The sequence below is a fragment of the Rissa tridactyla genome, chromosome 4 (genome assembly GCF_028500815.1).
Source record: "Rissa tridactyla isolate bRisTri1 chromosome 4, bRisTri1.patW.cur.20221130, whole genome shotgun sequence".
NCBI lineage: Eukaryota > Metazoa > Chordata > Aves > Charadriiformes > Laridae > Rissa > Rissa tridactyla.
In genome coordinates, this window is record NC_071469.1 from 46325481 (window position 1) to 46347972 (window position 22492).

At 38.0% G+C, this 22492-nt stretch overlaps 1 protein-coding gene across 16 annotated transcripts in view; it reads right to left on the reverse strand.

Annotated features, from left to right (window-relative positions):
- The window catches only part of PHF21A (PHD finger protein 21A), a 141318-nt gene that overhangs the window by 98184 nt on the left and 20642 nt on the right, over positions 1-22492 (reverse strand). For all 16 annotated transcript variants that reach the window (XM_054198100.1, XM_054198101.1, XM_054198105.1 and 13 more), the window contains 2 exons: positions 10242-10282; positions 4475-4610 (listed from right to left, as the gene is read on the reverse strand). In XM_054198100.1, coding sequence (XP_054054075.1) covers positions 4475-4528 — 54 coding nt within the window. In that variant the 5' untranslated portion in view covers positions 4529-4610; positions 10242-10282. The remainder of the gene's footprint in view (positions 1-4474; positions 4611-10241; positions 10283-22492) is intronic.

Sequence of the window (22492 nt, forward strand, 5' to 3'; positions counted from 1 at the left end):
GCTGCAGGAGGATGCTGCCTATTGCTAAGCAAGGAAAAAGTTACCAGGCTGTCACCAAAGAAAATCAGAGCCCAGAACAATGACACAATATAAACCAAAAATTCTCAAATTTCTTTTCTGGTTACAGCCATGTTTATTCATCGCATTGCCATGTCCCTTCCACACACACAAAGGACAATGTAAAGTCTGTACTTTCTTCCCCATTCACTCATCAGAATCAGGAAAAGGAGTCAGATGGACAAAGAAAGCAAGAAAAATGTTTCCTTCCAACTGCATTGATACTGCTCAGAGAATTCAGATTTTGTCAACTGATTTTCTTTAAAAGTTTATTTCCTTTCACATCATAAAAATGGTATTAATAAGAAAAAGCATAATACAAAGATAGTTCTGGGTCAGACCACAGGTTTACCTGCTGTGTTTTCTTCCAGTACTAGGCAATAGAGGCATCAGCATGATGTCTCTGTTGGACAAGCATAGAGTGTTATCTCCCACCTTTCAGAAATTCACATCTCTGATGTCTTCAAAGAATGTGTCTTTGGTTTAATAGCTAGTAACACACTTTCTTTTCTTCCATTAATCCGCCTTAATTACTTTTTGAACTCAGGAAAACACTCAAAATTCTGTGACAATAAGTTCCAAAGTTAAAATACAGTACTCTTATGTAATAGGACCTCCTTTTTCTTTTGAATCTGCCTCCTGATAATGCAAGAATGAGGGGCAAATAAGATTATGGAAAAAACAGCCTTCACTCGAGTCAAGAGGAGTTGGAAGTTGGCCTCAATAATCCTGATGGGTCCCTTCCAACTTGAGATATTCTGATTCTATGACCGTTTCTCTTTTCATCTTCTTCCTAGATTTTTTCCCACACCACATATTCCCCCATCAGTTACCATTTCTTCACATTGAAAGCCTCCTCATGCACAAATCATTCCATTGCTTTGTTCACTCCTAGCACTCCTCCCTGTACTTCTTTGGTTCGTCTCTATCATCTGGAGACAAAGTTTAAAACTGCGTGCAACATTCATTACACTGTACTGCACGAACCCCTTCTGCAATGATAATAGCTAATTCACAGCCCGCTATTGCAGATGTAAAACCAGGACTGTTTTTCCAAAGTGTATCACTTGGCATTTATGTACGCTCAATATTATTGTTTTATCATGCTGCCACATGATGAACAGGAGCTAAGGTGCTATGTCACCCTTTTGCTTACATGCTTAGCTTAGTTTTCCTGGTTGCTTTCTGCCACATCAGAGTTTGAAAAACACCGTATCTGTTAGTTTTTATACAAAGTGCTTGTACAGACTCAGTCATAAGGCAATACAGCCACTGACTGTAAATTGTTCACAAAGTATTGCTAAATTTATGGATCACACAATACTGTGTCATCCAATCATAAAAAAAATTATTTTTGTGCAATCAAATGCAATCTAAATTTAAGATATTTTAAAACCGACTGATCCTTCTGCTACATACAAAATGAGAAAAGGAAAAGGATGTTTTAGGTTCTCTACACACATCAGCTCGAGGAATCACCCATGAAGCCCAACCCTTCTGTGAGTACAGCCAAATATAACTTCTTTAACACTTCTTGTGATCAAAACTATGAAGAGCAGACTATTTCAAAATAACGTTAATTAAATCAACACAGTAGCAGAATGAACTACTTAGATTCAACACATCTTTTCTCAGGAGAAGTAATACAGCTCAGACATGGAAGATATTTGAATATTCAAGTTGTACTGTGATATAGCAAGTGACCTGGTCAGACTTCATTTATGGAGGATTCTTCGATTAACGAAATGAAACAAAAAAGTAGCTTTTTCTAAACAACCAAACACCTCCTTTGGTTCCTTATTGGTAGTTTAAGATACACTTTGCCTAAGCAGCAGCATCAAAGCGTCAAACAGAGTTCTGGAGGTGAAATGGAATAGGGGAGGAAACAAGAAGCTGTTCTACAAACAAAAATACAGCCATACTGAGCATCACTTTCTACAGCCACGTCAGCAGTCACAAGTGACACACACTGCATCAGGAAGCTGGGAGGCTTAGACTCATAGACTCCTGTCCACCACTTACAAGGGGACAACAAGCTATGACTCTATGAGCGTTGGCAAGCTTTTTTTAGAGTCCTCAGAAAAAGAAATATTAGATAATTAAAAGATGATGAGACAATTCTCCACAAATCCTAGGCACTGCCAAAAGAAGAGATATATTTTATATCTGAGTTACAAAATTCAAAGACGTACAATACAGTTCAAGCATTTCATTTGAAGATTTCTTTTTTTTGTGCCAAAACCAGTTTCATTTCTATCAGTGGCCATTTGATGAGCACAGCAGTAACCACTCACGCACAGTTCAAGAAAAGTTTACTGAAGCACCCAACATGTTGCTGCAAGTGTTATTTTCCCATCATAAACATTTAGACTTGTTCTTAGCCTTAACTATGGCAATATACAGTATCTTGAAGAAAAAAAGACAACCTTCTGATATAATGACTTGTCTAGTTTCACCAACTAAAACCAAATTTAAAGTCGATTTCAGTGCAGAGCTCACTTTTAATGAGGATGGGGCAAAGCTAAGGCAAATGGTCAAAAAACCTTGAAGCTGTTAAAAAAAAAGGTGTTTTTTTTTTTTTTTTTTTTTTTACACATTTTCTCATCTTCATCCCTGTTCATTATCATCATTATGAACAGATACTAAAGATCATTCAAAATTCACAGTCTCAAAATTTTTTGTTATCTTAGGCATAAAGTGAACTAAAGATACACACAAGAAGTTAAGTGCTGTTATACAAACACAAGTATGACTAGCATTCTGATCACCATACAACAGATAATACTTGAAAAGGATACTTACTGGCCTTAAACATTTTAACACCTGCAGCAAAATGCTATGAGTAATTTCTGATTTCCTTACCCCCATAACAAAACTTCACTGAAGTTTTGAATGCAAGGGCCTTGGAGTTTCTGAGGAGAGCCAAATACTCCTCTGTAGTTCTGGAAATTCATCTTTATCTTTTTCAAGTTTTCCTCCCTAGCTGAAAGTTGTATTTTGTTAAAGCAGGTATAGCTTCATTTTACTATTCCCTCCATTCAAGTTCTTGCACTATGCTCATCATTGCAACAACTACTGAACAAGTCATCTAGAACACTTGTTTGGACAAGTCATCAGGTAATTTGGAAACATCTTCCAAATTTTATATGATGAGTTACACTGATCTTTTATCCACTGTGTAACAATTGTGAGTTTCAGATATCCAACAGAAATACTTAAAAAGGTCTCGTTGATAAATCTAACATTTGGCATAAGTTGGCAGCTACTCTGTGTTTATGACTGTAACAATTTTTTTCCCAAGAATTAATACACATATGTCCTTTTACATTTGGTAAATTCGGAAGTTTTATGGGTTTGTAAGTTTTTTTAAATTATTTTTAATATTTCTCATTTCACAGACTGGTTCGGGTTGGGTGGGACCTCAAAGATCATCTAGTTCCAACCCCCCTGCCCTGGGCAGGGACACCTCCCACTAGACCAGGCTGCTCAAAGCCTCATCCAGCCTGGCCTTGAACACCTCCAGGGATGGGGCATCCACAGCTTCCCTGGGCAACCTGTTCCAGTGTCTCACCACCCTTACTGTAAACAATTTCTTCCTGATATCCAATCTAAATCTACCCTCTTTCAGTTTGAGACCGTTACCCCGTGTCCTACCACTACACTCCCTGATAAAGAGTCCCTTCCCCATCTTTCCTGTACGCCCCCTTTAGGTACTGGAAGGCTGCTATAAGGTCTCCTTGGAGCCTTCTCTTCTCCAGGCTGAACAACCCCAACTCTCTCAGCCTGTCCTCATAGCATAGGTGCCACAGCCCTTTGATCATCATTTGTATTGTAATGGAATAGCAAATTGCAACTCTACTGCCACAAAGCATCAGACAGGCTACCAGTAAAAAAGACACACTATAAGAATTTCTGAGCCCAAGCACTACAATGTTTTAGTTAGCAGAACTATTCAATTACCAGTTTAGAAGGTACTGAAGTAGGAGACACTCCACAAGAGGAGCACCAGATGAGACTATGCTGCACTATGTACATTTTGCTTGAAAGTTCCTCCACCATATCCTTCTATTGCTAACTGAATACTGAAGTTGTCTTCAGAACATCAGAAAAACCTTCCAGACAGAAGCTGCTGAACAAAGAGTTTTCTGAATGTTTTTATTACTACTACAAAATATTAAAAAAATAAAATAAATCCCTACCCACTGCCTGATATGTAGATTTTTCACATTCGCTAAAAACAACAGGTGGTAGGGTCAAAATGCAGAGTATAAAATTCTAAAGTAGTTTCCAGCTTATAAAACAATTATTACTATAGGTGTAGCGCTATTACTTAATGCTGCCATTAGTAGTAATACTATCAGCAACACTAGTGCTGCTATTACTTAAAAGTATAAAAGCAAGAAAGAATACAAATTACCTGGTGAACCTGAATTTCCACTTTCAGAGCCTCCTGTAGAGTCTGCAGCTCCATTCTCTACCTTCTCCACTTTCTCTAGAAGTATCTTTGCTGATTCCAGTGCCTTTAGTTTCTGGCTTCCTCTTTAACACCAGTGCTATAGAAAAATAAAGGTTTTGTTTTCATTAGTGAAGGAGAAAAGTCAGTTTGAAAAAAGATTATAACAGAGCAAGAATTCAGTAGTGAACTATATTCAACTACAGCTTTCTAGCCTAAATACAGTTTCAAACGCAAGAAATCTACAGGCTGCATAAATGCCTGCCTTGGAGTCATTTAGCCAAATTTGTTACTTCCCTCATATCCCAAAGTTGACATATCTGTCCCTTATCTTAGTTTGCAGACAGCTATTTCCTACCAATATCCTATTGCAATTGCATATTAAATTAGAAAAACTTAACTACCAAGAATGTTTTAAAAATCTGTGTAGATGAGAAAATATTCTGGAGACTAAAATTCTGCAACCCAAACAGCAATAAATTGTTAAACAGGATGTACTGCATTAACATACTTCCCCAATACTATAGAGCTGTTCTTAGATGGGATGGTCGGCATGCAATTTGACAGAAAAACATTAATATATTAATAACTCACTGCCTAAACTTTGTGCTGAGTTAGTCATTCCAGTTGAAACCTATTTTGAAGGAACACAAGATTGATGTAAAGCAGCACAAGGCTTATTCAAAACCATTAATTTTGAAATCTTTTACTTCTACTGGAATTCTACTCGTAGAACATGAGTTTACTATCTTCACTTGTACTACAAACAAATTAATGCCCCCAACCTCTGACACAGAAAAGCATTATCAGCTATACTTCTAAAAGCCTTGAAAGTTGGACACAAGATTTTTGTTCAGGAATATGTTAAAAGTATCAGCTTCTGAAACAGGATTAAGATTGCTGTCTCTATGCCACACGTTCAAATCACAATGGAACCTGTATAAAAACTGGATGAAAAAACATCTATACATACATACACATAAAAGCCATCGGAAAACATTATATAGCAATCTTTCCAGTCACTTTTCCATCCAGACACCACACATTAAAGAATTGCTGGAGTGTTAAATAGTTCCTATTTTTTTATTTTTTTGAAAATTGCTCACAATTATTGCACAGGTATTGTAGCCAACCCAGAGGCTTTCATAATGGGACTTCACTGTTTTCAAAAGGATATTGACAGTTTAGATTAGACACGTAGGCTGTAAAAACAGAGTAAATCCCATAAGTTAGAGAATTTTATTTAACATTTTCTCACTACAGTATACTGAAGTGCTGGACAAGTTTGTGAACTCTAAAAATAAAAGGGGTTTTTTTGGGGGGGTGTTGTTTTTTGTTGGTTTGTTTTGTTTTTTATTTAGATTAATTGTTTCTCTTTCCAAACAGAAATGTGTTACAAAGAGAAGACTGTAAAGGGGTTTTTAAAAGCATTCTATTTAAACTCCTTGTCAGTGGTGTTAGCTTAAAGTTACTTATTTAAATAACAAAGGCCTGATCAGACTTTCTAGTCAACATATGAAATGACCTTGGGCAAGGGCCTCTCTCACATGTTACATAGAGAGAGAGAAAACAGCTGCCTTTGCAGCACTACTCTCTATAAAATTGTAATTTGTATCAAGGGATACATGGAAATTACATATAGTTCCCTGTTCTATTACCACAAACAGTAATGAGAAAACAGAACCCCGGATTATTACTTCCATTCACTGACAAGAACAACTATAGCCTGCATTAAGTTCCTACCATTGCAGCTTCAAAAGAAACCAGGCTTCAGAAAACCACATGGGAGACTGGCTAATGAAAACTGGAACCCACTGCAGGGGCAAAAAGTCTTTCATAAGCCTTGGAAATTCGATTTTGGGGTAAAGATACAGGCAGATATGACCATAGTTTCTTTCTCAGTGTGTCTTCAATGAGTGATGAATAGCTGGTATCACTCTATAACTCCATATTAACTTCAAAGTTAAGTGCAAAACAGCAGAAGAGACAGTTATCTCATCTGAGAATGTAAACAATATCCATAATTTTAATACATGTGACTGTAAAGCTGAGTACTAGTTCATGGGAAAAATGACACAGTACTTCTGTAAAAAAATGTATAAAGATTGAGCAACTACTATCAATGCACAACTTAATTTGACAGATAGAAACTGTAGTATTGATGGTTCATAAAAAACTAATCCAAACTAATTTCATAGATGCCTTGAACAGCTAGAAAGATTTTTCAAAACTATTTTTTAAGAGGTTTTCAGAACAAAGCGATAGTGCTTTGCAGAAGCAAGCAGTTGCTCAGCCTAGCCATGTTTATAGGGGTGTAGACATGAACAAATATAATTCACTGTTGTACTGAGGAACATATATTGCAATAATCAGAATAGTTTGGGTTGGAAGGGGCCTTTAGAGGTCATCTAGTCCAACTCCTCCTACAATCAGGAGGGACATCTTCAACTAGATCAAGTTGCTCAGAGCCCTGTCCAACCCGACCTTGAATGTTTCCAGGGATGAGGCATCTGCCACCTCCAATGGGCAACCTGTTCCAGTGTCTCACCACCCACACCGTAGAAAATTTCTTCCTTATATCTAGTCTAAATCTACCCTCTTTAGTTTAAAACCATTACATCTTCTCCTATCACAACAGGCCCAGCTAAAAAGTTTGTCCTCATCTTTCCTGTAGGCCCCCTTTATATACTAAAAGGCCGCAATAAGGTCTCCCTGGAGCTTTCTCTTCTCCAGGCTGAACAACCCCAACTCTCTCAGCCTGTCCTCACAGGAGAGGTTCTCCAACCTTCTGATATTTTTGTGGCCCTCCTCTGGATCTGCTCCAACAGGTCCAAGTCTTTCCTGTGCTGAGGGACACTACTCCAGGTGGAGTACTCCTCACCAGAGAGGAGTAGAGGGGCAAAATCACCTCCCTCAACCTGCTGGCCATGCTTCTTTGGATGCAGCCCAGCATAGGGTTGGCTTTCTGGGCTGCAAATGCACATTGCTGGCACATGTCCAGCTTTTCATCCACCAGTACCCCCGAATCCTTCTCATCAGGGCTGCTCCCAATCCCTTCATCCCTCAGCCTGTTTTGATACAAGGGGTCGCCCCAACACAGCTGCAGGACCTTGCACTTGACCTTGTTGAACCTCATGAGGTTCACACAGGCCCACTTCTGGAGCTTTTCCATGTCCCTCTGTATGGCATCCTGTCCCTCAGGTGTGTCAACTGCACCACTCACCTTGGTGTCATCTGCAAATTTGCTGAGGGTGCACTCAATCCCACTGTCATGTCATTAATGAAGATATTAAGCAGTACTGCTCCCAATACAGGTAAAAAACCCAAAACAATTCTAGTAACATACCAATCATTCAGTTCCATCCCGAAATATGTTACAATTTCAGATTTTTCTTTCACTGTAATTTAAGAAGTTAGCAGGTCTTAAGATTCCTTAAAATTTATTCCTTCAACATGTACAAATTTGAAGTAGGTGCCATACTATAACATCTGAAGAATTAATTTCAATTCATAAGACTGAAGCTTCTAAGAAAAGGTGAGAGAGATTAACTAACTTTTGACCTTTTTTTTTTTTTCATAGGTTTTTTAAGTCTTGACTCCTTCCTACTTCCCCTCCTCCAACATTCCCATTATAGCCTCACAGCAACTCACTTTGCAGTATCATCTACTTCCAGATACCTCCTGCTGGCAAAGTTACACTGAAGCACATTTTAAACATAGGAAACAACCTCCTCTTCAAAAACCAAGTGTCTGACATGTAAGGAAAGAGAAACTAATGCTGCTTCATCAGCGAAGACCACACGGTAAAGAATGATCTTTTACAATCACCTCTGCCAGCTGTTATATTTGTCAGCTAGCAGCACCAGTGTTCTCCATAGTAAAAAAAAGAAGCAGGATACGCAATTATGAGAACTTTGATAAATTACAAATAAAATACTATATATTTGGCATGGCATCCCAGCCAAGGCATGCATCACCACTCTAAAGATAAGGCAACAGGCAAAGGACAGCGAAGAATTTATTACAAGGCTCTGAAATGTTCTAAGCATCCAAATCATTAGTGGGGTGGGAGAACACATTAAAATAAGATGTTCAATTAAAAATTTGGTCAAGTTGATGATTTCTGAATATGAAATATATACAGTTGTTATTCAGTTGTACCCTGTAACTGAATCACTCTAGAACATGCACTTGTACCTTCCTTTCCCAAGCAGGAATACCTGTCCTAAATTATCCCTGTCCAAACTTCCCCTGAAGTATCTTAAACACTTATCCAATGTTAATTTAAAAAAAAAAAAAAAGAGGAAAAAGTGGTAATTCCTTACATCCAACAAATCATAGACTGTACTTTTCTGGTTTATGTAGAATAATGTCTAGAAATACCTATGAGGGCAGCTGGTTAAATATTGCTAGTATTTCCTTTGAAAGCAGGTGCAGAACTACATAGGCAAGTGGTCACGCATTTTTTGAGTGCAAAGATCTTCAATATTTTCGAACTTTTATTCTTTTAGACTGAACTTCAAGGGAAGATTTAAAAACTTAAGTCCAGGGGCATTATAAACTATCTAGAATACGACATCTGAAGATGTATAAAGCCATCCTTGGATTAATCATAAAACATATGGCATTTTCCACCTTAGTCTTATGACAGCAGAATTATTTTAATTAAAAAGCTTGCAGATGATTGAAATTGCATGGATAGATTGGTCTGCAAACATCCTTCATCCCATTAGTTTTTAAAGGAAAACCTCTATATGCCTTATTCAATGCTAGAATCGGTGATTTCCAAAAGGAAAGCAGAGGACTGTGGAGTACGTGCATCTCTTCTACATCCAGACATACTTCCAAGCCTCAACCAGAAAGAGCACTGAAAGCAAGATGTAAATTTGCCATTCCTTGGATTGATTTCAACTATTGAAGGCAGCAGTCCTTCATACAATTTCTTGCTGGCACACATTTGTTATAAATAATCCTTTGTTTCTTGTGTGGTTGCTTCAAAACTTAAAATTTCACATTCAGATAAGTACCCCAATGCACTGCAGTTAAGGTATTAGGTGTTTATATACTATATAAATATTCAGAGACTCAATGAAATCTTAAACTCTACAATAATCAGGTAAATGCATTAGCACTTCTCTATTATTATCTCAATTAAATACAATCCATATCAGAACCTCTAAAATATCCCCAAAACTATTTGAACTATGACTATTTTGAAACTACACTAGAAACACAGCTGACAAGGCATATACATATATATACACGCGTATGTGAATATATATACACATACGTGTGTATATATACATATATATATATATATATAAAAACAAAGGTAGGACCCACACAAAAGCCAGGAATGCCTTCTGTGTGTATGGAAGGACTCTGAATAACTTAGAATTTTAGACAGAAGTCTTTCTGCGCCAAAAAATGTCTCCAAATAAATTTGCTTTTCACATTACACATTACATCTAACATTATTATTTTTGAGTAGATGAATTTAAACATTCACTGTACTCAGACCCCTGGGCCCAAATATCAGTCCTACATGATTTTATTCATAGGTCTGGAGCTTCCATCAGTAACATTTCCTTTCTAAGATTTAATTTCTAAATATAAGAATAGATAGGATTTCAGTTTCAGTAAACATCAATTTTTTTTCAGGAATGGATGCCAGCTCTTCGTATCATCTATTCTTAGGTAAACCATCTCAGCCCTGGGAAGAAGTACTTACCAGTTTTAAGAAAGTTATCCCCTTCAGCTCTCTACCCCCTCCTACAAAAGAAAAACAAGAACAAAAGATACAATTACAAACAGCTTAACTACAGTTTGAAACATATAAGGAAAATTCACAGATTTGGAAAGTTGGGGAGGTGTTAGGGTTTTGGGGAAGGATTCAGGTTTGGGCTTTTTTTTTTTTTTTTTAAATGCTGAAGCTAACTATAAAATACCACTTAGAAAAATCTGTTTGATATGGCACAGAAAGACAAGGATACCTACAATTCTAATCTGGATTAAAATACGAACTATTACTGTCACTAGGAGAAGAAGAGATTACAGGTGCAAGCTTTTCTAGTTCTGTGCAAGGCCTGTGTCCCCCTCCTCTGGGGGAAATACCTCCTCTTCATCACATTTATCTAATTTTTAATCTAAATCTAATCTAAAATTTATCTAAATCACAAGCCCTGTCACAGTTGCCACAGCAAAATATGACAAGGTTACCCATCCCAGACATTTGCCCACCACCTCTGCTTGAGGTTATACCAGCACAACAAAGATGGTAGAGCAGGTGGTGTGTCAGCACAGTCACTAGAGCTCAAATCCCAGAGTACTAATGTAAACTGAAATCAATGGCAGTTTAAGCTAATATGCTAGGTCATGAACTGTGGAGGCCGAGAAGATACACTGCTCATTACACTGCCCGTGTCATGGGAAGAACAACATTTAGCAGCAGAGCAAGGTAGTACCTCTTAAATCATCCTCATATGAATCATAAAAAACTTGTGAGTCAGTCCTAAAAAGATAGCTAAAATATAAATGATAAACTCATTTGTTCAATTACTTTGCCTGATGCTAAAAAAAAAAAGCCTCCAAAATACTCCAATTTTCTGGTAAAATACTAGAATATTAGGCTATTTTAAGATTCAACTCCACAGCTAATAAGATCTTTGCAGATATGTTTCTATCCACACGCAAGTCATCGCAGAGAAGTTTAAGCCTCAGCCTTATAAATAGATACAGCAGTAGAAAGCCACATAATCATATCACTCTCAGTGGAGACCAGCACAAGTGGAGGAGTTTACATTTACTGACCAGGAGAACCAGGGTGCTGATGAACATCCAGAACAGAAAAGAAAACAGGAAGCCTATTGCTGGTAGTGACTGTACGTCTTGTCACTCTTCTAGTCTCACATTTTATTGTGCATTTTAAACAACAAAGTATTACAGAAGATAAGTTGTTAAACTCATTTTAGAGCAATTTCAGGTTAGTTTAAATAGCATCCAACTGCTAACATGGTAGGATATGAGCTGGGGAGGATGGACTGTTTTGAGGCTATATTCAAATTAAGTGCATTTGCTCTGGATATTACAGAATTTGAAACACCCTCATTGCTGAGGGTGCCAAAGAGACAGGTGTGATTATCAAACTCTAGTTGTTTCTTCTTCAACATTAAGACCTTAGTCACCATGTCGACCTCCCACTATCAATCAGTTCTCTCATTGGTCCAAAAATCTATAGAGGAACATTTGTCATCATACAAGCACTAACCATCTCTCTTCAACAAGCAACAAGTACAGCTCCATGCTATTAAAAAAAATAATAGTAAAAAGACCTCACTGCTGTAGATGACTGACTCTGGAAAGGTACACAAAACAGTTCGTACTACACATCTGCAAATACAGTCTTGGAATAAAAGAGCATGATTTTTATTTAAAAAAGAAAAATAGCAGTTTACTTGTAGCACAAGTACACACAAACTGAAGAGAAAACCGTCACTTAAAAATAACAGCATGATTAACTGTTCCTTCCTCCCTTTCTCCCTCCCTACATAGAGACTCGTCTCCATAGCAGAACCCTAACTTCATCAAGGTTGAGCTGTGCAGAGAAAAGCTGCACAGTTACAAACTTTTGGATTGCATTTAACCACTCCAAAGGGCTGCAACCCCAGGCTGACAACCCAGGGGCTCCCGAGGACAAAGTTAGGAACACCATGAGTTTAATCGTGACTATCCGAGTGATTTGCTGTGTTGCCTTGGAGAAGTCACTTAGAGAGGACCTAGACAGGGAATGGAAGTACATTTGCATCCTCTTCTGTACATAATTTACTGCAGGCTTTTTCTTAAGTGTTTAGAACAGGGTAACGTTTGAAAGTCAAGCCTTTGGAAATACAAAATATTTTAATTCTGCCCTCATGCAAGTATAGCATTTTTAGTGGCATCTCTGCCTCATTTAGCAGAGAGGACAAGCTTAAAGAATGAAGTATCAGTTGAATAATTTCATTCTGATTTTTCAGTTTGCATGCTTTTTTAAATTCAACATCTAATCTCTACAGCAAATAAAGAACTGGTTTCCTCATAAGCAGCACACTAACGAGAGACACAGAAAAACTTGTTCCTGATACAGGCAAGTTATCTTAGATAGGGAATTGAGACAGAGAAGTGAAGAACAAACATCCAAGATTGCTAACTCCAAGCATCTTAAACAGACCTATGTTTTCCATTGCTCTTAACATTTTTGTAGTAGAGAAGAGTTTATGACCAGCTAAATCTGTAGCTTTGGTTCTTGACAATTCTCTGCATTTGTGGCTACTGAGAACTAACCCAGAATAATATTAATGAAAAAGGTAACACGTAAGATCTGCTGTATAGATGAAATGAGATTATTTCTTGTTCACAGCAAGAGTACATATACAAACTCACACTGCCTCTCTCACTCTCACTACAAAATACATTAGAAAGTTAAGATTAGACAGCTCACAATCATTCATATCAATAGAGAAGTCTGAACAGTTTAGCACTCCGCAGGGTTCCTTAACAAAAACTTCAGCAAGTAGAAACGTATCACAAAATCTCAGCTATTCATTTTACTGAGGTTGCCCATTGAAGACTCTAGAAACAAGTGCTGTAAGCTGCCTGAGGTATGAGTCTGCATGGTTAGCTCTCAGATTATTACAGTATATTCTGCAATATTTGGGGGGTTTTAAAACCCCAGCTCTAGGAGTCATATTTCTATATCCACCTCTGCTTTCTATTAAGAACACTGCTTTCTTACCAAAACATATATATGATCAGAAGAAAAGCTTGAGCAATGCTTACCTATGGTTATGACAAGCTAAAAATAAAAAGCAATTAAAACTAGCACTAACCAAATAAAACACCAAAGCTCTAGAAATACATTTTTCTTAGTGACATTGTCTGTTGATAATCTGATATTAGTGTTACTAACAGTAAAGGTGGTTTGATATATATACACACACTTAAAGAAGTAACATTCCCCCCCCCCTCCCAAAAAAACAAAGGCTCTCAACATTTTCAACAATTCTAGACAACACATGTAAGGAAAAAATACACCACCATTACCAGAACAATTATATTCGGCAGATCAACTTTAAGCCTTTTGTTGAAGTTTGTAAATGAGAAAAGTTACTCATTTCATGGGACTGTTACAAAAACAAAGACCTCAAACACAAAACTCCTATGTTGAAGGCTTGGTAGCCCCTGAGGACATCAGAGAACTACATATGGTGGTTAAACATTTTGGCACACAGTATCTGAAGGTTTAAGACTATATAAATGCTAAGTATCTGTATATTAAGATGTTTGGTTACATCAATCAGATACTTATTACCTTTAGGTCATACAGTAAAGCTTAAGCTTATACTACTGTAACCAGAGACTCATCTGGAAAAACTGGGAGAAAAGTCACATTTGGCGATTTTTAGTTGGCATTTTTCCTAACTCTGGAAGCCAGCAGGTGTTTACTGTTAGAGCATATAACTTTAATCAGGAACTTTATAGGTACATATCACATTACAATATTTAATTATGTAATTTTTACTTTTTGCCAATAGGATCATGGTCTTGTTCAGTGCAACGGATGGACTCAGATGAAAAAGGACTAATTATTGTGCACAGGCATTTGCAAGAATGACATTCTTTCACATTTCAGAGCATTGCTTGACAACATTAATGGTAAAGCATTAAAAAATTAAAAATTAATACTTTTTTTGGTGCAAAGTACACTGCATGCAGAAGGGATTAACAGTTTTCTCTGGACCTCTGTCTTTAGATGTGAACTCCTCAAAGCAACAGCTCTCTTCCTATACTTGAAAGGCATCATATATAGACAGCACTCTACCAGTATCTTCTGGGAAAACAAGTCGTAACAGTTACTTTCTTGTGATTTTCAGGTCAGAAATGAAACAACTCATATTCCTCAACAGGACAGGATTTCTGCAGTCTCAAGAAAAAGACCAAACACAGCCCAGACAGGGGGTATACAAGCTATTTCAAATTACATTATTATAAGGCTCATATTTCGATGACCATGTTAGCAGCGCCAGCGCTGCCACTTCTGTGATTAAAAACAAGCCTCCCATGTGCCAGTGCGGGGAATCTGATCTTGCCGTTGTGATGCAGCTGGGAGAACTCCCAGTCAGCCCAGTAACAAGTGCCGGGCAGATGGCAAAGGGACCAACAGGGCTGCCCAAGATAACCGAGACTGCACTGAAGGGTACTAGCCATGCCTTCCAGTTTGTCCATCTGCGCAACTCCTTTATAAATTCTTTCTCTTTCTCCTCCCTATCCCCACCCAATACCAGTATATAATTCCCACTAAAACGGTCAAGGAGCTTGGATCTTCTATCAACAGACAACCTACAGTATTCAAACTAAAATCTCCAATTCTGCCTCCAGGTTCCTCTGCTGCGATGATTAGCCATGAAATAGATGCAATTTGGAGTTTAAGACACCTGAAGCTGATTTCATTTGGGGACAGATTGCTTCACCTTCTCTAGAACAGTTTAGAAAACCATCAAAGTAAGCTTAAATGGAAGCATGTGATGCCATCATTTGTCTTTGCAGAAGCAGTACTATATTTAACATATAGAAAATGAGCCAAAAGACTTGTTACAGCTGAAAAGACTATCCCCATTGTAAAGCCAAAACCACTTCACAACCTGATTTTTAAAATATGAACCAAAAACTTGCCATGGCCATCAAACACATTTAGGCAGATGAAGATTATCCTCTTAGCTCTGCTGGCGCTGCCACTACAGCTCTGATAGGCACTAGTAACTCTTCTTGAACACAGTCTTTCCTGGCATCTAGGGGGGTGGGGTGGGGGATGAGATCATGCTCTACAGCAAAATAAAAACCCACATTTGGCCTAGAAGAAAGTCAGGACAAGTATGTTTTAAGATGTCAGGATCGCCCCTCTCACCCAAGCAGCTTTAAGGTATGTGGCTTTGCACTTTTTACCCACGCACAAACCCCTCTGCATTGAACAGCCTTAGTATATTTCTTGAATCAGAGAAGCACTGCCTAAAGCCACTTACACTTCGAAAGGGAAAAAGTTAATTTAACTTGCCAAGCATTAACCATTTAAGCCATGTTTAAAGTAAAACACTCATCCTCCCACTTCTCACATACTTCCCTCCTCCTAAGGGAAAAAGAGTAAGGTTCTGCCATTTAAAAGAAAACGAAACCAACCCACAGCAAACTCAACTCCTTGCTTTTCTATTTTGTTTCACATGACAAATAAGGCATTCAGGAAAACAGATTTTATTTGTTAAATAAAAATTAAGCTAGAAAATTGCAGGTCTGCCTCTCTAACCTATCACCATTAGTAAGCCTGGCAGAAGTTCTTCCTGACTTGCTACCAAGAGCTCAATGTACTCCCATTCTAATCACTTCTAACATTCATAAAGTTATCATCAGTACAATTCTGTTCTTTGTACCCAGAAATCAGCATATGGGGATGTTTTACAGCATTGTTGCATTCAAAAGTCATGGTACTGCAGAGAGAGAAACACGAACAAGAACACTAAGCCTCACTTTTCTCAGCGAGTTACCATTCACCAGTCTTAGACAAACACAAAGCCACCTTCTATGCAGCATGGCTAAATTCCTGCTCATGTAAAAAGCTGAACAACCCAAACTTTTATTTTGGTGAATTACTTTGTTATGTAGGAGGACTGTTTATCTATACATACACTAAGAGGAAACCCTAGTCCTATTTAAGTGTGTAAGTTTACACTTTACTAACATCACAACAGCAGAGTTTCGTATCTGAAGCAGGGAACCAGGGAAACTTTTGCAAAAATTAAAGCACTTACATGATGCAAAGATATAAATCAGTGGAAGGCAGAGCATGGTGTTTGTTTCTAAAAACCTTCGCTGCATTCTGCCACATTCCATAAAGTTGCTGCAAATGTGGTTTTTTTTTTTTAAAAACAAAGTTTATCAATTAAACTTTTTAAAAAGTCAGTTAATCTGTTAAGTCTTAGAACTGGAATTTTATGGTTTTTTAAAAATTAGTTTCAACTTATTTACAAAGTATACATGCAGCTGGAAGGGGAAAAAAGATAGGTCAACAGAAAACAGGAGGAGTTGAGAGGAGAGCCACAAAAGTGATCAAAAGGATGGAACCCCTCTCCTGTGAGGACAGGCTGAGAGAGTTGGGGTTCTTCAGCCTGGAGAAGGAAGGCTCTGGGGAGACCTTATTGCGGCCTTTTAGTATTTAAAGAGGGTCTACAGGAAAGATGGGGGCAAACGTTTTAGCTGGGCTGTAGCGATAGGAAAAGGGGTTATGGCTTTAAGCTAAAAGAGGGAAGATTTAGACTAGATATAAAGAAGAAATTCTTTACAGTGAAGGTGGCGAGACACTGGAACAGGTTGCCTAGAGAGGTGCCAGATGCCCCAATCCTGATCTAGTTGAAGATGTCCTTGCTCACTGCAGGGGGGTTCGACTAGATGACCTTTAAAGGTCCCTTCCAACCCAAACTATTATATGATTCTAGGAATTTTCCCCGCCCACCTGTACTAGCCCACTCCTTTGCCTCAAAATTTAGAAGAAATTCAAAGGGAAGTTATTTGGAGGTTAGTGTTTTGGTGGTTTTTTGTTTGGTTAGTTGGTTTTTCTTTAATAACATCCATTCATTAACCTCTGCTATTCTTAAGGTGTGTTGTAAGTTTCTCATTCCAATCATTGAGAAGTTTCTGCCTTTCTTTCATACTTCAGAGACAGAGGACTGTTTCGGAAAAAGGAGATAAAAGAAAAGGAGTTGTGACGAGGCAAGAAGGCTACTTTCTAGAAAGACAACGCACAGGAAATCCTATTAATTGATTTAACAACTGAAGATGCAAGGAACAAGAGAAAATTAACAAAACTCCACTCCAGTACTGATTAAAGTATTTTTTCCCCTTAAATTCCCTTAAGAACAGAGGGATCTCCAATTTCTTGTTTTATTCTTTTAAACATAATGAGAAATTTCATATTGAGTGCCAAACTATTTTTCCCCTTCTAGCAATCCACTTTATCTTGGAAAGAACTGGCTTGCAGGAACGATGCGTTAGCATGGCAGAAGTGCCTTAAGAGTTTTGGGAAGAGGTCCAGAGTACAAAAGGAGACGATCTGGATAGTGCTGCAAGACTGCAGGCATGAAATGCAAAACTAGAGGTCTCTCTGACTATCACTGGAAGTGCTGCTGCACTTCTGATGTGGAGAACTGCAGGTATGTGCACATCCCCTGCTTGTACAAACTATTCTTTGGATTTTATCTGTCTACCAGAGACGTGCAGAGGACACCAAAAAAAAAAAGAAAAAAATAATCAGAAAAGCAGCCAACGCCTCGACCACAAAACAGTGACATTCAAGGACAACTACAGCCTTCCATTTCCACAGCTGAAAGAAGTGCTATTAACTCAATCTGCCAGCAGGGGGAAATGCCAAACAAGTGAAAAAAAGTTGAGAGCAAAACACTGGAGATGAGGAATAAAATTAAACAAAACAAGCCAATCCCCTCCCACAGCCACATATCCTCAGCAGTTAAGGAAGGGAAAGATTCTGCTCTTGGAGAGAGGAGGCAGGATAAAGGAAGTATATACAACTCAAAGTAACAGAGCATTTTGCTCATTCTTCCAAGCTTTAGAGAGGAAACAGTGAAAGTGCCAGTCCAAAATAAAAGCATTTAAGAACAGCACCAGCAAGCAAAAACAAGCTTTCAGTTTCAGTATTAGCACAGAGTGACTGCAAATGCAATAAGGTTTTCTTAAATCTAGCACTTCAATGAAGAGCAAAGTTTTTTCATTACACAACTGAGAGAACCGAGGTGAAAGAATGTCAATTTTTAAAGTACTACTCAACGTGAATGTGTGAACTAATTTATTTAAAGTGAATACATATATTCCAGAAAAATAATTCTGCATTACAGAAGACTTCCTATTACATTTATACGGAATCCCAAGAGTCTGGACTTTTTTTTGCTGAAGAGGTTTCAGAACAGCAGGGGTCCCATTAGACACCCTGTTTTTCCTTCTACTTTATAAATATTATCCATACACCATTTCCATGGTTACAAAGTATAGCAAAAACTACTTAAAGGAATATCAGTTAAGGCAATAAATCTGTGTCAAACATATTTTGATGAAGGGCAACTTGCATGCAACAGACAGGAAACAGACACATTACACAATGCATTTTAAAATTAGGAAATGGAAAACCAAAATGTGTAAATTTGTTGAACAAAGAAATTTAACATGCACTTACAATGAATAAAAAGGTAACCCCTGCAATCACAAGGACTTTCAGTTTAAAGCATCACAGGCTAAGAATCACAAAGAGCAAGAGGGAGATTTTCAGTGACAGATGTATGGAGATGAGCTACACAAGCTTCTACTGATCTTACCTTCTGACAAATATCAGAGAGAAGCTAGGTACACATGTAATAATAAGCAAACATTAAAAAATGCAGATGAATTGTGATTAGTGATTATGTGGTAGGGCACCTTACAACAACAGGTAATCTTTTATACTTCCGTATTTATAGAATACTTCCAGCAAAGCTCAGTGTGTTATGAAACCTGCTAACTGAATGATAGTTCTTCAAGCATGCACAAGGAAAGATTAGACTAACAGTACATCAAGAGGTTTAAGTAAATCCTAGTTCTGCTCAAAGTTTATAGTTCTACCTCCAGCTTCTCCACTTTCACATAATTCATCCTGCAGCTGGAACACTCCCACAGGCAGTCAATATGACCAAGGCACTCTCCTTTACGCTGTCTTCTAGCTGTGCAGTTGTACCACCGGCAGTCCCCAATCTTTTTCTGGGGGGAGTGGGAGGTGAGGGGGTGTCACACCGCAGAAAATTGAAGTGATTCACAGACAGGTCTGGGAAGCACAAACTTCAGCAGCAGGAGCACTGGGCTAGCAGCACAAGGAAGACCTCCTTCCTTCCTTCAGCAGTCATCAAGTTTCAGTGTACCATCAAGTTTCAGTGTGCCATCTATAGTGAGTAAGAGGCTGAGCACTTCGCTCCTTTTCTTTTTAAATAAACACAGTCATCAAGAACTCATTTTCCCATTTCACTTTCCCCACCTGGCCAGAAGTTCGGCTTGTCAATTATGGTTTCAGTGATGCAGTCACACAGACACGTTCTTTTAATTTTGAGACTGGAAGACCTACTGGATGACCAGAGAAAGAGGCATCTGAGTTTACCAGGCATCTGAATTCTGTATGTCCTGCTTATTACTCAGGCAGAATAGAAATCACTACCATTTTCTGCTTATCCTCATTATGGCACAGAGGAGAACAGTTCTTTGTGCATTTACTGTATTGTCCAGGAAAAGACTGTGTAAAAAGGTCAAGGAGAAAAATCAGCATTTAAGACTTACTTTAAACACTAAAACTAAACCAACCTGTGCTGGTTTTGCTATGGGTCAGCTTCCTTGTCAATATACTAGAACAAGTACTGGTCCACACTTCCTGTCTGGCACAGTTCTTTATTACAAACTGGCCTCTTCAATTTAATTATTTTAGCACACACATTAAAAATAAGCCATTTCATGTCTATAAAGCACAGCCGCATAAACTTGAAAATTAGCTGCTAATGTACATTCTTATGTTCTGTATTTTATGATACTGAAAAATACTTAAAAGAACACAGAAGCTCATTTTAGCTTCTGTAGAACTTTTGTTTTAACAGGAAGCGAGATGGCTCAACATGTGAAACTATACAGAAATTCTTGCCTTTACATCACTGGCTCTTAACATGTCACAGGCTTCTAAATAATGGTCAGAAGACAATACGAAAATGATTTGTTAGTGAACAGATGTTCACATGACAAAAATATCAAAGAACAATCATTTGTTTCTTAATCTGTCTTCAGATTTTAAGAACAAGATGAAAAAGGTAATGCTTCACACCTGCTAGAAGTGATTATTTTTTTCTAGAAAGAATACCGGCTATTTAATTTCACACAGTTCTATGCAAAAAAAAAAAAAGTCTCAGACTTCTCTTGATTCTGTTGGGTGCTCTGAACCCTTTAAAAGGCAGCTGGGATCCTCTGCTGCTACCAGGAAGGTATCACATTTTCCTCTCCCCTTGAATAAATACAACACCTGTTCTTAGTACAGCCTGCTAACACTTACTAAAAAACATTCTCATTCTACATTTGAATTTTATTTGCTTTTTGACCAAACTTATTTATTTCACCAGCTATTACTTCATTGCACCATGTTGTCATTTTGGCATTCCTGATCTCCTGAGCACAAAAACCCAGTAAAAAAAAAAAAACAACAAACAAACAACAAAAACCACCAGCGTAAGACCTTCTAACAATAAGTACAGTATGCTCTGTGTGTAGATTAAAGAAAGAAAATAAACAGCATTAGGGTTTTCATTAGTTTCTCGTTCTGTGTACTGGTAAATTATGATAGAGCACTTAAAGGCATCAGCTTGTTTTACAAGTAGTCTAAATAAAAAGGCAGTAAACAGAATTAGGCAAAACGTGCTTGTTTCAAACTCTGAACTAAACAGAATACTGAGAGCTCCTTTCTCTCCCCCTCCATCTCAAAATAAAAGCATAAGCAAGAAGGGATTTCATTACATTCTTAGAACTGTTATAAGCGGAGTCAAATCCATCCACTCGCATTTAGCATGCAGGCAGTACACACTCCCGAGTACGTCACACTGAGAAAACACGCTTCCTGCCTTCCCAAGGCCTCCAACGCAACTGTCGCTAGGCCTAAATCAGGTAGGCTCTGCGTGCAGTGCTGCTGCAGATGAGCAGGAGTCCACCCCTTCTCCTCATTTCCCTTCAGATTTAAACTACCAGATCATTCCAGCATCACCTTCCCCCCCCGCCACCTTGCTACAAGGGAATCACAGTTTACCATGCAAGATCTGGCCCTTATTTTTTTCTTCTTTACTACATCAGCTACCCTGCAGCTTCTGAGCCATTGTCGGCTGTTGTTTTTTGTTCCTTGAATGCAACCGGACTTAGTCTGACAGGCTGCATCACCATTTTCACAGCATACCTCTAAGGGGAAAAAAAAATCCCCTCTTCTCGCTTGCTTCCTGCCGGGCTCTATGAACATTCAGATTTCCCCATTCTCTCAACAGATACAGAAGTCCAACACTGGATCAATATTCACACATTCCTCTCTTTCAACACCAATTCCTTACTCGCCTGTTTATTTTCATACAAGGCTATTAAATAAAAGTGCAATTAAGTCATGGCCTAAGTACCTCAAGTATTCTCTTATAGAGAACTTGATTTCTCTGCCAGGTTAATCCCACTCTGACAACTACTTTAAGCCTTTTACTTTACCTAATTCAGCATTTTTTCCTCCTCTTAGGATTCCTAATATACCTTGTAGCTTTGCAACACTCAGGTTCGGGGTGGGGCGGGGAGTGAAGCCTTGCCTCTTTATAGCATGAACTTTCTCATCCAGGCAAGATGGAACAATATGGAGATACAAACCACATTTTCTAATAGCTTTACCCTGAATGATATTTTGGGTAAAGTACTTGATGCAACACCGTTTCATGAGACTGACACAAAACTACTGGGGAAACACAACAGCATGTACAGATGATGTCTCAAAATTCATCTTCACCAGGCCAAACAAAAAGGGGTAACATTCTGGAGGTCAAACATATATCAGAATACTGTATTTAAAAAAAAAAAAAACAAAACCAAAAACTAAAACAAACAAAAAACATCCCACAACACCCAGACTTTAAAGAACCCTCACACTTAGACATAAGTACAGAAAAGCATACTTTACCTGCATACTGGAGGCAAAAATGGTTTCATTGTACTTTTTCTTAAAAAAAAAAATTCCGCCCAAAAAAATAAAAACCAAACAAAAAAAATCACCACAGTTTGCTCCTTCCAGAGAACAGTCCACAGCAATTCAAAAATAAAAGATTTCCCAGACAATCCAGAGTGCATGCAACTTTTTTTTTTAAATATATAATT